Below are 17,584 nucleotides of genomic sequence, written 5' to 3'. Positions count from 1 at the left end.
GGAGGCGGGCAACGAAGACTGCACACTGCACAGCACAGCAGAGGTGAGTGGTGCCATTGCAATGCTAACAATGTCAAAATTAACAAAACGGTCTCGATGACCAGAACACCAGACATTTCAATTCACCATGCAAGCCATGTACTGCATGGTGTTCCAAAGACTGTAACTTTTAGTGTTTCCTCGACTGGGCTACCGTTTCTAAATACGCAGCTAATCTGAACAGGTTAGCTCCGGTTAGCTCTCTCGTTTGGTTGCCATGATAAGGGCAAGCTATTTCCTTTAGCTCACAAGCTAGCAAGGAACTTATCGACTAGCTTTCTCGAAGTAGTCTAAAATTCGTTCATACATGTTTGGAGACGTATGTTGCGTAATGCAATACACCAACATATGGACTGCGTTTTATTCTGTAAACATCTGACCTCAGTTTCTGTCGTTGTCGAATTTGTAATTTGTTTTTTTCGCCTCGCAGACGCCTTCAAAGTGTTCCATTACCGGTACATCGTGCCGTTATGGCAACACCACATAACACACCTGTCACAGATTAGGCATACTGAAGATTGCATGTTTTAATCGCGCCACAAAATATTGTAGAGGGACAAAAATAATGATGGTGTTGATTGTCCTGTCACTCTCTCTCAAACCACACCGCATAGGCTACTGTATCTCTGGTTTGGTGGTCTACATTTTGCCTAGTTTTAAGGACAACTCATAATGTACCTTTTCCTGTGCAAAATAGAGGAAAGTCCTGCGTTGCTCGAAGGGAGTCAAAAAGGAAGACCGAGACAACATGCAGTCCGAAGCGGCGCTTCGTTGGGACGAACACGAGGCCTATGAAGAACTGTTGTACTGGGACAGTCTAATTCAGGAGGGTCGCCGACTACACCCTCAGGACTTTGACAGGTACAATGGGGACCTGTAAAGTGAAGGTAGCTTAGTGACTAAAAAACCAACCCCAGAGAATATTGTCTAGGTGTGCCTTATGTTAACCTGTCTTGCAATGTTTTTTTATGTTTTAAATTACTATATGTGAGCTACTCAACGCATCAATTTCCCCCTTGGTATCAACAAAGTAGTTTGCCAGGCTAGTTTGAGGTGTTTTTTTCTGCAATGTCTACAACTAATACCTGGATCTGTGCAAGTCAACAGAAGCGGTCATACACACAAGTGAAGCTATATATTAGGTATGTTGAGTGATGTTATCTTGTCGGCTCTATGTCTCTTTATCAGATATGAGGACCTGCGTTACTGGTATGACTGCCTGTGCTATGAGGAGGAGATGAGGAACTACAACGACTACATCGCAGCCCTGCACGAGCATGAGACCCAGCTGGCGTATTCTGCACAAGCTGTAAGACGTTTGCATTTTTAAAAACGTATTTATTGGACATTTTAGAATTTATTCAGATATGACGGTGAAAGAGGGACAGGAAAGTGGGTAGAGAGTCGGGGAAGGATCGGCACATGACCCGGGCAGGAATCGAACCTGGGTCGCCGACGTAGTGACCCAGTGCCCACCGTTAGGCCACAGAAGGGCAAAGACGCTTGCATTTGAACACTATTCTGCCCTACAAAGGCAGTAGCTACATATTTTGTCAAAATTTAGACTGAAAATGGTTTTTCGTAGCACCACCCTTTATCTTGTGACAAAGCCTCATGGTTGAAATGTGTCCCGTTTTAAGAGATATTGCTATGTCAAATTTGCAGTAACTACAATATATCCATATATCAATATATCCTAATACCCACAGTTTGAAGGCCCTTTTCTCTGTGTTAATGTTGGCGCAGTTACTGCATAACATTGTTGAAGGATATTAAACAAGTCAAGCATTTTGAATATACAATGCCTTACAATGTTGATCAGTTTTAGGCACACTGGTGTTGTGCTCTTCTCCCATATGACTGCAATAATCCAAGGCTTTTCTCTAGTATTAGTTACACACTACATTACATTACTAATGTATAAGTACTTTAGCTCAAAATTCCCCACACTGCTATAGCTGCTTAGCCTTCATGAACTGGGGAACTCTTATCAGCTATGTTTTTTTTCACTGGCTAGCAAAATTGACTTCGCATGTTCAATTGCCTCGACAGCATCTCTCTGCGGTATGGATGAATGGAAGTCTATGTAATGTAATAATGTGTAATTTTAACCGGCGACAACAATTTGCAAGTAATGAGTGCCCCCCCCCCCCCATCTCTCTCTCTCTCTCTCTCTCTCTCTCTCTCTCTCTCTCTCTCTCTGTCGTTGTGTGTTCTCCACAGAATGTAATATTGTGCATTTTATAGCTGATAATAACGATTTGCTAGATTCGCTGAAAGGATTTGGTGTTAAATATCCCAAGTATTGCACTAGTAGGATGGGTAGGCGCTACACAGCGTTTGCAGCGGGACACATCATCAGTTTTGTACCTGAACGTCATTGGGTGTTTCGGCCATTTAATCACAAAACACTCCACGCTGAGGCTGGCCCACCACAGGTTGATCAGGCCTGAGTGTGTGTCCCACTGTTGGCTGTTCCTAGCAGCCCAGGTGATGTCGCTTCTCTTGAGCCACAGCCAATGGCTTGTTGTTTCTGCTGTACTGGCCAGTTCTTTAATGGCCTGTCTGTGAGTCCGACCCCTTACTCCAACTTCCCAGAGGAGCTTTGCCACCGAGCTGGCCAAAAAACTCCTACATCCCACCTCCACTGGACGCATCCTTACTTTCTATCCTTTGTCCTCTGCCTCAGCAGCAAGGTTGGAATAGCGCAGTTTCTTGCGCTCAAAGGCTTCTTCAAGGGCATCTTCCCAGGGGACTGTTAGCTCTATGATGTAGACGAGCTGGCAGGAATTAGACCAGAGGACGATGTCTGGACGCAGAGTTGTTGTTGCGATCTCTGGGGGGGAAATCAGCCTCTGGACTAGATCAACTCTCATCTGCCAGTCCCTGGCGGCATTTAGTGAGGAGAGATCCTGGTTTGAGGGACCGCACCTGTGCTTACCCCCCTCCCACATAAAGAGTAGCTGCTGCTTGTGGCACATTCTGGATGCTGCTGGGCTTGTTGTTCGTTACGACTCTCTTGCACTCCAGCTTGTCTGCCAGACACTTGAGGACTTGGTTGTGTCTCCAAGTATATCTCCCTTGAGTGAGGCTGGTCTTGCAGCCAACCAGAATGTGTTTAAGTGTTGCAGGGGTTGCACACAGGGGGAAAGGATGGGTCCTTTCCAAGCCACAGCTGGAGATTAGTAGGAGAGGGTAGCACATCGTAGGTCGCTCGGATGATGAAGCTCAACCTGTTCGACTCCATTCCCCAGAGTTCACTCCAGTTTAGCTTATTTCTCTCGACCCCCTCCCATCTCATCCAGCGGCCCTGCTTGGCTTGTGCCACAGCTTTGGTGCATCTGGCTGCTTCTTCCTGTCGCCGCACCTCCTCCACCACCAGGGTACGACGCTCAGTTATAGGAGCCTTCTGCCAGCGAGGTGTCACAGATCCAAGACCAAATCCTGCTCTTCCTCGCTGTAAATAAGTGTAAAATCTCTCTCTCTCTCTCTCTCTCTCTCTCTCTCTCTCTCTCTCTCTCTCTCTCTCTCTCTCTCTCTCTCTCTCTCTCTGTTGTGTGTTGTCTATGGAATGTAACATTGCATTTTCTAGCTGATGACAATGATTTGCTTTAAATGAGTGTTAAAACCTCTCTCTCTCTCTCTCTCTCTCTCCGACCTTGGCAGCCACCCGAGCCGCCCAACCGCCTGTTTGCCAGCGCGGACCGGCACGTGATGGTGAAGCATGCGGAAATATACCCGGCGGCGGAGGACCTGGAGGCGGTGCAGACCATGGTGGGCCACGTGGAGCAGGGCCTCAAGGCCGTCTCCGACTGGATGAACACGCTACCCAGCACCGAGCAGCCAGAGGCGGCAGAGGGGGACGACGCTAGGTGGGTGCTAGTATTACGACTACAGCTTTTAACAGTTCAAGGACCTCAGGCCGGAATCAGCAGAGGTGGACGACGTTAGGTGGGCATTACGACCATAACTTTTTTCAGAGAGAGAGAGATAACACTCGTTTTATCGTTGTTGTTACTAATTAAACAAGTACATTCCATGCACACCACTTCCATGCCATTGGTGTGACCTGTTCTTCTCTCCTCTTCTCTTCTCTTCTTGTCCTTATCCTCTACTCTCCTCTACTTTTATCTTCCTCTCTCCTCTCCTCTTCCTCTTTCCTCCTCCTCTTCCTCTTCCCTCATCCTCCTCCTCCTTCTCTCATCTCCTCTTCTTTTATCCTTATCCTCCTCCTCCTCTCCTTATCCTCTGTTCTCCTCTCCTCTCCTGATACATTCCATGCACAACACTTCCATGCCATTGGTGTGATTTCTCTTCTCTTCTCTTCTCTTCTCTTCTCTTCTCTTCTCTTCTCTTCTCTTCTCTTCTCTTCTCTTCTCTTCTCTTCTCTTCTCTTCCCCTTATCCTCTGCTCTCCTCCTCCTCCTCCTCCTCTTATCCTCTTTTCTCCTCGTCTCCTTATCCTCTGCTCTCCTCTCTCCCCCCCTCCTCTCCTCTCCTCCTCTCCCCCTTCTCCCCTCCTCAGTGAGCCCAGTCCTGTGCTGCGTGGGGTGTTCCGCGTGGGCTCGGTGGCCAAGGGCCTGCTGCTGAAGGACAGCCTGGACCTGGAGCTGGTGCTGTTGTGTAAAGACGTCCCCACCAACTCCCTGCTCATGATGGTCACCGGCAAGCTCTCCATGGAGCTCAAGGTAGGCGGAAGCGGAGCGCCAAGCCCAGCCATTTGACTTGACATTTGTCATTTGACTTGCCTACAGACCAGGGTTGGAACTTTCCACCCGTCAATGACGGGTAATGACGGGTAAATTTCAGCTGTGGCTGGTAAATTTTTCAACCCACTAGTCACTTTGACGGGTGAAAACTTTCACCTCAACTGTAGCAAACTTTATGCCCACAATTGCCTCTTTTCCACTGCCAGTTTTCTGGTAGGCCTACAGCTCGACATAGCGCGACTCGGCTGCCACTTTTTGCTTTTCGAATACGTAGGCACAACAAAGCTCAATCGTGAAGCAAAAAGTGGCGGGCGAGTCGCGCTGTGTGAAGCTGTAGGCCTACCAGAAAACCGGCAGTGGAAAAGAGGCACAAGACTGTTCAAATGTGTGACATGGTACTGTGCATTCAGACAAAGTCTACTTTGTTATATCTCCATGCAGCTTAAGGTACCATAGCAACAAGCCAAAGCTCCGCAGATACCTTCATGTTCATTTGTATTGAAGCTACATTTCTGCTGACTTAGATCCTATTTTAGATTTTTCAATGTCCACTTTTTCAGTGCAACAGATCTGTTTATTTTATGTATTTATTTATTTTGCGTATTCATTGTATTTATTTATGTATTATACTATGCATTATTTCCTCATGTTTATCACCCCAGATCCAATTTTATAAGGACGGGTCTAATTTTAGTAGTTTATTATTGGAACGTCTTGGGAGGTAGGAGGCGTGGTGTTGTTGAGGTGGCCTCCTTATCTACAGAATAAGGGCCCTGGGGGAGTTACTGACACACTTGTCAAGGATTTGGAGTGAGGCGTCAGCACACTTGAAATACTTAAGTTAAGTTTATTCCATTGTACAACGACGTTTCGCCCATTGAGGTTGCTTCTTCAGTTTGTAGAGAATCTCAGAAGAAATTGTTTGTGAACCACTGGTTTAGCACACAAGAAGATCATGAGAATATGGCAGATAAAATAAGAATGAAATTATTTTTAAAAAAAAATGAAAATGTTAATAGTAAAAAAAAAAATACAAGTCGAGAAAGTCAAAAGTCTAGAGTCCAAAGCACAGATGAGCGTGTATCTCTCTCCTGACTGATGAGTTTGCTGTAATCCTGACAGGACATTACAGATGAGGAGCATGTGGTGGTCACACATTCAAACACCGGAGCAGCTCTATATGCCTCACATAAATTACATTACATTGCATTTGGCAGACGCTTTTTAACCAAAGCGACTTTCAAAAGAGGACATAATCATAGCCAACATCACAAGCAAATACAAAGTGCACAGGAAATATACAGAACAACAAGTGCAGTTGCTAAGAAGGGTTCATTTTTTTTTTTTTAAATAACGAGTACACACACACACACACACACACACAAACGCACACACACACACATCTTGTCAAGACATCATGTCTGCCATAGGGCTAGGTCAGCTCAAGCATTAGTCTAGTAGATACTCTAGTAGATAAAAGCATAACAACGTAGCATATGAATATAAGAATTGAAGCCAAAAAAATGAGGTTTAAAAACAAATCTAAACATCGAAGTCATTAAAGGTGCACCGTGTAATATTTTTTGTAGTTCATTTCTGGAATCCATGCTGCCCATTCACAAAAGTTACCTTTTTAACAAAGACAGCATCTGAGAATAGCTTCATCTGGATTTAATGGTAAAGATGAACACTTTAATTTAAAAGCTCTCTCCTGACTGACCAGTTTGTTGTAATCGTGACAGGAGATTACCGAGGAGGAATACGTGGTCACCGCGTGTCCAGAAGACGCCTGCATCAGCATCAAGACCAGTGTGGAGGAGCCGGCGCTCACTCTCAAAGTTCACGTCACCTCCCCGGAGGTCCGCCGCCAACTTTTGGAGACAGCCAAAGAAGGCGAAGAAGAAGAAGAAGGTACGCGAGTCCACATCAGTCGCGCTGGCCTCGTAACAGTCTTATTTTGGTTTATAGTCACTAATGGTGCAAAAGACAACCACAACTCTGTAGTGTCGTTGTAGTTTTCCATCATTATGGCACAAATACACCAGACGCGACTAGAGCAACACCTGCGACGGAAGTAATTGCTGGCGACAGAAGAGTCGCTGGCGACAGAAGAGACGAAAGCAATTTGGGCGACAAGAGGTGATTTGAGCGACTTGAGCGACAGTTTGTAGTTGAACTTCAGAAAATATTATGCTTATTAGCTATGATGCAGTTCCGCGACAGCCACCGTAGCCATCTGGAATGTCGGAATGCTTGCATTCTGCTTTTAACGATATTCTGTCGCTTCTATCGCTCGTGCCACTCTTGCTATAAATACAGTCCAGCGATTCTTTGTAGCTCAGGTCGCGTCTGGTGTGTTGTTGGCAGGGTTACTGCTCTTCTGGGATTCATTTGTTTCCCTCCTGCAGCACTGACTCGAGGTTAGAGGTCAGCGGGCAGTGCACCACTCCGACGTTGCCCACCTCTTTTTTTCTCCCTTCTAGACAAAACCTCATCGTGCGTTGGTAGGGTTCTATGCAGGGCAGGCTTTTTCGGAACACAAATTCCCATGGTAACACTAGTACGGTACGCGTTTGCTTTACCTTAGTGGCTCCAGTGGTTTGTATTGCAGCAAAAGAATTGACAACGTATGCTTTTCTATATGTTTTAATGAAGGTGGACTTCAGTAAATGATTGTATAATTATAGTAACGATTAAGTATTTTTCATAGTAGAACATTTTCAACACACTTCTTTTGTCATTGAGCGATTGCATATGAGAGTATATTAATCGATTACCATAGTTGTGAACTAAGAAATGCATTGTTAAGTGTATACAGTGTATATATATATATATTTTTTTTTAAACAATGCCATAACACCCTGAAAGATATTTGAGCGATGACCTTGAGCGATGACACAGACTAAACAACTAGGCTACTCGTTCAATTGAGAAGTGTTTATGGTAGTTTTGTTATAGCTGTGCCTATTTTCATTTACTAGTAAAGTTTCCTTTTTTGCAGTGCCATGGAATAGGAATTGTAAGTCCACCTAACACTCTTGTTTTGCTGCAGTAAGGACCTGATAACCTATTTTGGTATTTTTTTTAGTCGTTTACACATTGTTGCCTGTGTTCTCAAAATCTGACTCTTTTCATCCAAACTTGTAAGTCTGTCCACTTTTTAGGGATGCTGGACCTTTGACCAACTGGATGCTGACTGTCTTTGGAGGGTGGGTGGGGGCGGGGAGCAGTGTACCTAAAAACTATCATGGAGAGTGGAGGGGCTCTGGGTGGGGAATGATAGGACATGACTAAGCGTTGACATAAGCGTTAGTGAAGCACAATTTAATAAGCTATGCATTCCTTGAAAAATGTCCTCGCTTGCCAGGGGTGCATTTCTGGAAAGTATAGTTGTTAGCCAGTTAGCAACTTCTGTAGTTGTCAATGGGAAATTGCATTGAAAACAACAAAGTAGCTAATGTAGTAAGCAACTTTGGTTTTGAGAAATGCTCCCCTGCATTGTCTTTTGGTTTGAGTGTGACAGTAAACGAAATACTGTAATGTTACACAACATTCTGTGGATAAGCCTATAGTACAACCACATTTTCTTCAATTGCTTTTTTGACAGATGTTCTTACAAACCTTACACATTATTTACTAGGTTTGGTAGTTATGTAAGTGGGATAGCTGAGGTGCGTTTGAGAAGCACGTTTGTAAGTAAGGAGAAGCCCTTCCTCTAGCCCTGATTGTGATACTGTTAGTGGTTGTCATGGGAACACTGGCTCCTCCTCTCCTCCACCCCCCACCCTCCCGGGACACGTAACAGAACCCCGCTTGGTCAAACTGTGCCTTGTCTTCTCCCACTTTCCCACTCCGCCACTAGAAACGCAATCGGTCAGCCCGGCGCCGGACGCCCTGGACAGGCAGAAATGCCTGGATGCCTTGGCGTCTCTACGCCACACCAAGTGGTTTCAGGTTTGCACCATGCCTTTATTGTCCATGCCTGTTCTGATTATTTTTTTATTTAATCTAAAAAAAAAAAAGAAAAAAAAAACTAAAAAAAAAAAAAAGTGTCTTCTCCTTCAGACTTCAGTCACATGTGTATTTCAGGAGTAGTTCACCCAGAGCCCTCTATACATGGGGGAGTCAGAGTAATCCCTATTGACCCGTTCAGAAAAATGCGCACAGCTCAACTTCTGATTGTTGGCAACCGTTGTCAGTCAAAAAATTAGTTCACATGGTTGGCTGCCAGTGTCTTGCCCCTCCTCACAACACCATGTTTATAGACAAAAAAAAACCCCATGTATACTGGGGGGAAAGGACAGTTACGGGCTAAACTCCACCCTCTATCGGGCTGCCCACGGTGCTCTTTCAGTTCCAGGAAGTGGCATGGTGTAGTACTATAGCCCATATCATAAAATAGGTCTTATTGTACAGATATACGTAATGTCAGCGAATTCAATACGCTGACCCAGAAATGTAGTGTGTTTCTCCTTAATATTGGCTTGTTATGTAGTCGTTCTGTGTTAGTCTACGCAAAGAAAGCCGCTTCCGGGCACTGATTCAATCTACACTGAAGCAAGTGGCAAGTTTACTTTCGGGTACCCTGGTTGTCACAGCTATGAATTCCATGGCTCCGAGTTCACCATATCATCATTTCATATCCTCTTGGGGCGAATGGTGATGATGGGACTAAAGCTGGTTCATTGTTTCTGTGCTGTCTATTCTACGGACCACTGGTCGTCAATTCATGCAGCCCTTTTAGTCTGTTAACATATATGAACTTACTGCTCCACACACACTCATCTAGATCAATTGCCGTGTGGCTTTGTCAAAAATCCTTGCAGGAACCACTTGTCTGTTATTTTTAATGGCATAATGTTACCATCAATTGGTGACCAGACGATGCACACATTATCCTGCAGGTGGCGGTAGCACCTCTGAAAAATATTGTGATAGACGGTGGTTGAACCATGCTGAAAAGCTTAACATGGTATCTTTGTTCATTTGGAAATTGCAAAATTGATGCAGATGTGTGAGGCACTGTGTTGCCTGAAGCAACTGCTGCTTTTCGCTGACTTTTTTCCCTTTTTCTCCTCCGCTACTTTTTAACCTCTTTGGTTACGTCTAGGGCTGGGTATTGCAGCCATGTTCCTGTGTCGATTCGATTTCGATTCTTAGGGCTTTGAATCGATTAATCACGATTCAATTCGATTCGATTTATTCTGAAGTGCCAGGATTTCCCCCAAAAGACGCTGTTGCCTATTTTTAAGGTAAGCGTACCCATTAAGCCCACCAAAATCTAAATTTCTTTATTTTTCAATCATCTTCACATAATTTTTTTGTGAAATATTTTGTTAAATAGTAAGATTTACCTCTCTTCTCAATGTTTGTCACTGAGTTGATGGATATTTCAAAGTACAAAATGAAGAATTATTAGGGCAAAAGTCTGAATGGGCTTGAAGGGTACCATTGGTCCCTTTTTAAGCCCACTTGTTTTCCAATTAAGTTCATATTGTTATTTATCTATCAAAATACCTGGTGAGGTGTGTGAATTGAGTTTAAACAGTGGAGCCTACATGGCATAAATGGTTTCAGACCAAAAATGTAAGATTTGCTCAAAAAATAGTGCATAAAACCTAATTAAATATTACGGCATCTTTTACTTCATATACTTCATAAAATTCTTCATCCAAACAGAGAAATGTATTTTTTCTTATTGATTATTGTTAGTTCATTACATTACGCCTTTTAGAGCAACAACTTGGGATTGTACAGCACTTTTTATGTCCCTCAAAGGCATTTTTCATAAGCATGCATGCAAACTTGCATGCATTTCAATGGGGTGTACCATTTAAGCCCACCTTGTACCCATTAAGCCCGCCTATACAAAAAGCTATTTTATGGAAATAATCAACTCCACAAAACATTTCATGATGCATTTCTTTAAAGACCAATGCCAAACAAACTGGAATATGCTTAGAATTCATACCTAACCACCTTAAGTCTTACGGTAGAGTAAGATGAAGATGGTGTGTGGTTGTATCAAGAAAATATCGGCGTGTGCTCGCTCATAAAACACATCTTTCCATTTGAAGGGAAATGCTATAATTTAGTAAAACACTGCATGTATATATATAAAAATCATTACATTTACCTCTTAGTTCACTAAATATGAAAGTATTTTCAAAACATTTGACTTAAACTAGCTGATATTCTATGATTTCTGACATGTCCCAAAACAGCAAAGTTTTGAGGCAACTTCTTGTCAGTAGTCCTGAGACTGGATTCACTTGGACGGGGATAACTCGACGATAAAAAATGTGATTTGTTTGCAATAAAAAACATTTTGTCAGTTACTAAACCCTTTAATTGGATAGGGTGATGAACAACAAAATTCACCTTTTCCCTTTCTTTAAATTGACCTCAAAGTTGAAAGTGGGCTTAAAGGGTACATGGGCTTAATGGGTACGCTTACCTTATATAAAAAAGGGCTGGGGGTGCTGTGGCACAGCGTGCTAAGTCCCTCACATTTGGGCTTGCATGCCCACCCACGGCAACCCCGTTTCGAGTCCGGCCGGGGTCATTTCCTGATCCTCCCCTGTCTCTCTGTCCCATTCGATTCCTTCTTCGACTGTCCTATAAATAAAGGCATAAAAGCCCCTAAAAATCTTTTTTTTTTTAAAAAGGGCTGTGGCTTGACAGTGTTAACAGATTGCTAATTTGTAATAAGTAGGCCTATGCCTAAATGACTAATACCTACTGGGTATTTTCCATAGGCCTAAATTAAAGAAAAAGATCAAAAAGAAAAAGAACAAAAAAAAAAGTTTTGGTTTTTTTTGCCCTGTGAATCGATTATTTTACCCAGCCCTAGTTACGTCACATCTTTGAAAATCCAGTCCTGATTGATTTCTCCACGTCCAGGTCGGCAAAGTTTATCAAATAGGGGACTCCTCCTAGATATCTGAGGGGAGGTGAGGCACCGCTGGCAGAGCGGTGTGGAAACGCATAGATCTGGCAAGAGCCAGCTTAGAGATATACAGGTTATCAAAAAAGCAATTTGAGGGTTTCAGGATGTGCCAATGCATTAATAAAACAAATTGGAGTTAAAGGTGCTCCAGGTAGGATTAAAAGTTTAATTAATCAGTTAGTCGCGAGACCATATTCAGATTTGTATCAACTGCTGGCATTCTGTGATGAAAAACATTCTCACAGGGAGTTTATTTGAACAGCATTTTTTTCATTACGTTGAGACAGGCATGCCACGGGCACCGCGCAAACGACGTCATCCTACCTTGTGCCCCTTTAATGCTTTGGTGTCGTTCCACCTCTCTTCATTTTACTTTCTGATAACACTAGCAATTCAGATAATCACTAACTACTACTACTGTGGTAGTCTTTGAACTGTGGGTGAACTACTCCCATTTGATTGTTTGGAAACATGTTCGAAACATGCCGAATGTTCAAAACAACAAAACTTTGCATTGACGTTCAAATATCACAACAAATTTGGGTATGTAAACGACGGAAATACACATCTGACTGCAAGCCTGTAAATTAATTGGGATACAAACGTTAAAAAAAGAAGGAAAAAAATCCTAAAAAAAGAAAAAAAATACATTTTTTATTTTTTTTTCGCCTTTGAGAATTCTTGCAGTGGAAAGTGCCTGTCAGTAAGTAAGTAAGTGCGTGGTGTGATTGGCGATGCTGGTAGCTGATGTGTGGTGTGGCTGTGTGCTGGTTGGTTGGGTGTCTCCAGGCCCGGGCGAGTGAGCTGAAGTCCTGCGTGGTGGTCATCCGCATCCTGATGGACCTCAGCAACGCTGTGCCCTCCTGGGTGCCTCTCAGGGGATGGGTGAGTAGCACTGTGTGTGTGTGTGTGTGCGTGTGCGCGTGTGTGTGTGCTCGTGTGTGTGCACAAGCGTGCAGGTATGAATGTATGTGTGTGTGTTGGTGCAGCTATGCACGTGCAGTGCACATGAGTTCTGTGTGTTTGTGTGTGTGTGTGTGTGTGTGTCAGGGATTAAAGTTCTCCGGCCCCGTGCCGGATTTCCGGCTTGCAGCGATTGACCGCGTGTTAAAAAAGTAAAAAGTACTCGAAAATAAATTGACGGTAAGTAAATAAATAAAAAGACAACCGAAATCCCTCCTGCGTTTGTCAGCCAATGGTAGCAAAGGAGCGCACTAAAACTAACATTGTTAACCAATCAGAAGAAGAAGGGGCAGGTCTTAGGAAAGCGTGCTACTTCAGTATCTTGCTCGAGTCGGACCACCGGATCGCCGACTCGCCGCTCTCATGCCGCGGTCACAGAGCAGTGTCAACAACTCGCTCTACATGGCACGGAGCCTTGCACCGTTTACTGCTCTATGAGCAGAAATATGTGTAAAGATAACTAAACTGCATGCTTTGGATTGGTGATGTCGTTGTCGTCAAAAACATAAATGAAATTGGACATTGTGTTTGGACATGCAGAATGTCGATAACTTCTCTGCTCAGTGCTAATAATTAGCTGTCAACAACACTCAAGGTTTTTCCACAGACGTTCGATCCCTCTTTGTCTTTTCATAATTTCTGAACCCAACTTAAAACTTAACCCAGAGCTGTCACAGCATCTCCCGGAGTGTGGAGCGGGCGAGCGGAACGTTTATCTGTGTCTCATCTCCTAATGTCAACCACTGCCTGTGCATTATGCTACCGGTAGTTCCATTCAAAATAATGGCTGGATACCGTGATTCATGAATCATTCACCAGATTACTTTCTGGGGCTGTTGGAAGAGGTTGTAGGAAGATGTGCTTCAATCTACAACTACTTGTGAGAAAGCCAACAGTAAGAGAATAATTTGTTATTAGTTAGAATTTAACAAAAAAGCTCCAGCATGTTGCAGATGCCACACTCATGCTGAGTTTTGTTAGCGCGCTAACTACCGAACTTTTATGCTAATGTTTAGCTAAGAGGAGTCTGGTTATACTTATAAACACCACCTGCATATTAACTGATATTATCTCCGATGGAAAAAAAACAATGCAGAAGTATTGACATTGGCGCTGTGTTCAACTTAAAGTGACTCAAATAGCGCCTAGCAAGATGGCAGTCTGCATGCAAACATCAGCAAGTTTCATCCCACTGGCTGCAGTATAATACAGGTTTGGTTATTGGGTGTATAATTCCTGTCATTGGTACGTTTTACGTCTACATTCACATCTCAAGGTGCCGTTTTCATGATGATTGTGAGATCGTTAAATAATATGTCACATAATGGCTTGTTGATGGCTTTAACAATCTGTCAATGGGCTTTAGTTTTCAGTGGAATGCTAGTCATTGATTGAAGGCTAACAATAACACTGCTCTCTGGTGATGGACAGAACAACTTGAGCTTGATGATGAAGCAAGGCAGTCTTTTTTTCTGAGACTAGCCCAATAGGAGAGTAGCCCAAATATTTGCAGGGCAGGCATCACAAATTCTGACCTAGAGCTAGCTCTATCCATGGCTCTATTCAGACTGACTTAACTGACTAACTGTACAGCTGAGAAACATAGAACCCATCTATCTACAGACACAGACAATACAGTCCATTATAGTAGCCACCAAAATGACATTAATGAATTAAGTTGATCTGCATTTGTAATTCGTTAAAACTAAAAGTATTTTGCATTATTATTCAGCCATGTCCAGTCATTTGCATTTTCTTTTCTTTTAACCCTATCCAGACCGGGGGGGGGCTAAAAGTGCCCGCACCAACTTTGATGTCGTATAACTCCTGAATGACTTAAGCTATGACTACGAAACTTGGTGACTTTTCCTAAAATGAAGTTGGCTACAATGTGATACCAAAAGATTAGGTTTATCGTTTTTGCTGTTGCCATGGCAACGGTTTTCTGACAGGTACGTCTGACCAAAAATCACTGATCTAAGTCTCATCAGTGTACACTCCTTATTGCATACTACTTATGGTATAGTTATTCCATTACATTAGCATAACATTACCTAATATAATATTAGCTTAATTAATTATCATTAATGTATGCTAATTTATGCTAATTTAGCTAATTTGACGACGTCATCACATTTATAATCAAATAGCTGCTTTTATCGTTACCAATGCACATTTCACCTCAATTTTATTTCTTCTTTTTATTTTTCATTGCTTGTGTGTCTTATGTAGATCATGCCCTGCAAATTTGGTAATAATGCATCCAGTTGTTGAGGGCTGACTGCTTGCGGCAATGTTATATGAAACCGAAGCCGCTTTGCCATATATACGACCTGATTTTGTCAAATAATTTTTCAATTTTTTTACATTTTCATTTGCATCAGAAACCCTTGTGAACATTTGAAGTGGTCTGATGCACATAATAACTAAAATTGATGTGCATTACCCAAGTTAGATGGAAAATACAATTAGGTGACAACTGGGGCAATAAAAACAGGAAATGATGTCATAATGACGTCATAATACCCAATAATGACACCAAACTTATGTCAATCAGAGATTAATGGCTGAAGATCATCCCCTCCAAGTTTGGTGGTCATATGCCATTCGGTTCCCAAGTTATGAGGGGGGGGTCAAAAGAGCCCCCCCCCCCCGGTCCCAGGAATGCCAAAAAAGCCCGGTCTGGATAGGGTTAAGGCAGGATTAAACACTTAGGCCTAAGTAACCAAAGATTATTCTTTTACCTCTGTTATGTATCTAAAATGTCATGGTATTTCAATCTTTGTTGCTCATATTCTGCTACACATACTTTTCTAATGCTTTTGTGATGAAATAGCTTATGTAACTAATATTATGCATAATAAGTATGTAATAATGATTAGCGCTATTGACACCCTTTTGGTCTCCTTGGTAGGCCCTATTCAAGTTGCAAAAGTCATTCAAGTCATTCATCATTTTGACCCTGACATGGCACCCACATAAGAATAAGATAAATAAGATAAACATAAGTGTAAATACCGGTACTAAGCTTAAAAAGCAATGAAATTCTCGTTTCACCGTGTATCGTATAGGGTCGCGTGGACGCACCAAAAAGTTCAGGCTCAGGATTTTTTTTTACTTTAATCCCTGGTGTGTGTGTGTGTGTGTGTGTGTGTGTGTGTGTGTGTGTGTGTGTGTGTGTGTGTGTGTGTGTGTGTGTGTGTGTGTGTGTGTGTGTGTGTGTGTGTGTGTGTGTGTGTGTGTGTGTGTGTGTGTGTGTGTGTTGGTTCTGCTGCTATGCATGTGCAGTGTGTGTGTGTGTGTGTGTGTGCGCACAGCACATACATGTGTTAGAGAGTTGTTGCTTGCATGGTGTTTATGGAGAGCTGATGAACTCTGCCTTGCTTCTGTAGTTATGGAGGTATGTGACAGCTTGGAGAATTATGATTCTAACATACAAGTGTTGTGGAGAGGAACAGGATGTACGTAATTATCGAATGTTAATCTTTAAGACAGAGTACAGTCCAAAGTTACTTGGATAGGATTGAACTAGGGATGCAAATGATTAATCGACTTTATTCGATGAATGCTTTAATCGATTAAAAATCACTAATCGCAATTTATCGCTAATTCAACTTACGAGACCCAGGTGAAATGGGCATGTGAAGAGTGTGTGTGAAAAGGGGTGTGAATAGTGGGAATATTTGAATCACCTTTTGGATTAAAGAATTTCAATAAAATTCATTTAAATCTAGTATTTTATCTCACTTTTTAACTGTAATATTTAGATTTAGTAGTTTTTTCCGAGAAACATTGAGATTTCGAGGGGAAAACGCCAATTAATCGTAAGTCGATTGATAAGGCAATCAACTAACGATTAATGAATTGATCGATAATTTGCATCCCTAGATTGAACGATTAACAGCACCTTTTAAAGACATCTCCATGGTTTAACAAGCCCACAAGCTGAATTCTTTAGTCTTCTATTTACCCAGTTAAACCTGAAGGGGGAGTTGTGGCAAGCGAGTTCTCCACCAGCTCGTCCTGACTATCCACCTCAGAGGAAATCTGCCGCTGATATAGTTTTTTCCCCTGCCGGTAGGAGGAGCAGACTGTTACTGACCCACAGATGTGTCATATCAAAAAACCCTTTTACATTCAGGACCGTATTACGCCTCACTCGTGCCCCCTTAATAAACAAATGTGTGAAATATGTGTCTTGTGGTGCCCCCCTCACTAGTCAAAATTGGTTGTTGCCCCTGGGCACTGTGCCACTGGCCCTTATGGATAATCTAGCCTGGTTTACATTGCACACAGTGCTAGATTCAACGCTTCATACATTTGCATGAAATGTTGACGGGAACTTGTTTGGTACGGCTTCACATTGGCAAGATTCTTCACCTGGTCCATAGGTGGAGTGGGCAGCCTCTGGGAGTGGCTACAGGAACACGGGATATCTCCTTATCTTTCACAAACATGCCATGTTTAGGCCTGGGTATTGATTGACAATTTTCAGTTCCGGTTCCATTTCCGGTTCCTTCGTTTTGGTTCCGGTACCAGAACGGTTCCATTTTCGGTTCCTAGAAACCCTGAATTAAACCTGCAGTTACCCAAAGTGGCCAGTAGATGGCGTAACGGGTCTGTAAATCATGAGTTTCCCTGCCTGCCATAAGGCGGCGCTCATCGTGACTTAAGCAATGGCGGGTTAAAGGCATTTACAGTTTTTCTTGATCGCTTTAACACAATTTTTTAAACTGACTCACACAAAGTCGTCATGATCACTATTTCAACAAAGCAAAAGACACGTTGTGCATATGTGTTAACACATTCTTGTTGACTTGACATATTTCCCATTCATATAACACAGTTTTTGCTAAACAGTTAACCCATGTGCCATTTAAGTAGTGCACATTTCATTGTTTAAGCTCTGATAACCATACAAAAAA

General features: G+C 42.7%; 1 protein-coding gene across 1 annotated transcript in view; it reads left to right on the top strand.

Annotated features, from left to right (window-relative positions):
• The window catches only part of ilf3a (interleukin enhancer binding factor 3a), a 32,741-nt gene continuing 15,157 nt past the window's right edge, over positions 1 to 17,584 (top strand). The window contains exons 1-8 of the mRNA XM_063209154.1: positions 1 to 43; positions 737 to 900; positions 1,228 to 1,348; positions 3,706 to 3,911; positions 4,564 to 4,726; positions 6,490 to 6,658; positions 8,610 to 8,701; positions 12,486 to 12,581. Of these exons, the coding sequence (XP_063065224.1) occupies positions 788 to 900; positions 1,228 to 1,348; positions 3,706 to 3,911; positions 4,564 to 4,726; positions 6,490 to 6,658; positions 8,610 to 8,701; positions 12,486 to 12,581 (960 nt within the window). The 5' untranslated portion in view covers positions 1 to 43; positions 737 to 787. The remainder of the gene's footprint in view (positions 44 to 736; positions 901 to 1,227; positions 1,349 to 3,705; positions 3,912 to 4,563; positions 4,727 to 6,489; positions 6,659 to 8,609; positions 8,702 to 12,485; positions 12,582 to 17,584) is intronic.

The sequence above is a fragment of the Engraulis encrasicolus genome, chromosome 1, assembly GCF_034702125.1.
Source record: "Engraulis encrasicolus isolate BLACKSEA-1 chromosome 1, IST_EnEncr_1.0, whole genome shotgun sequence".
Classification (NCBI taxonomy): domain Eukaryota; kingdom Metazoa; phylum Chordata; class Actinopteri; order Clupeiformes; family Engraulidae; genus Engraulis; species Engraulis encrasicolus.
The sequence above is the reverse complement of the archived record's forward strand: the minus strand, read 5'-3'. Positions and strand labels throughout refer to the sequence as shown.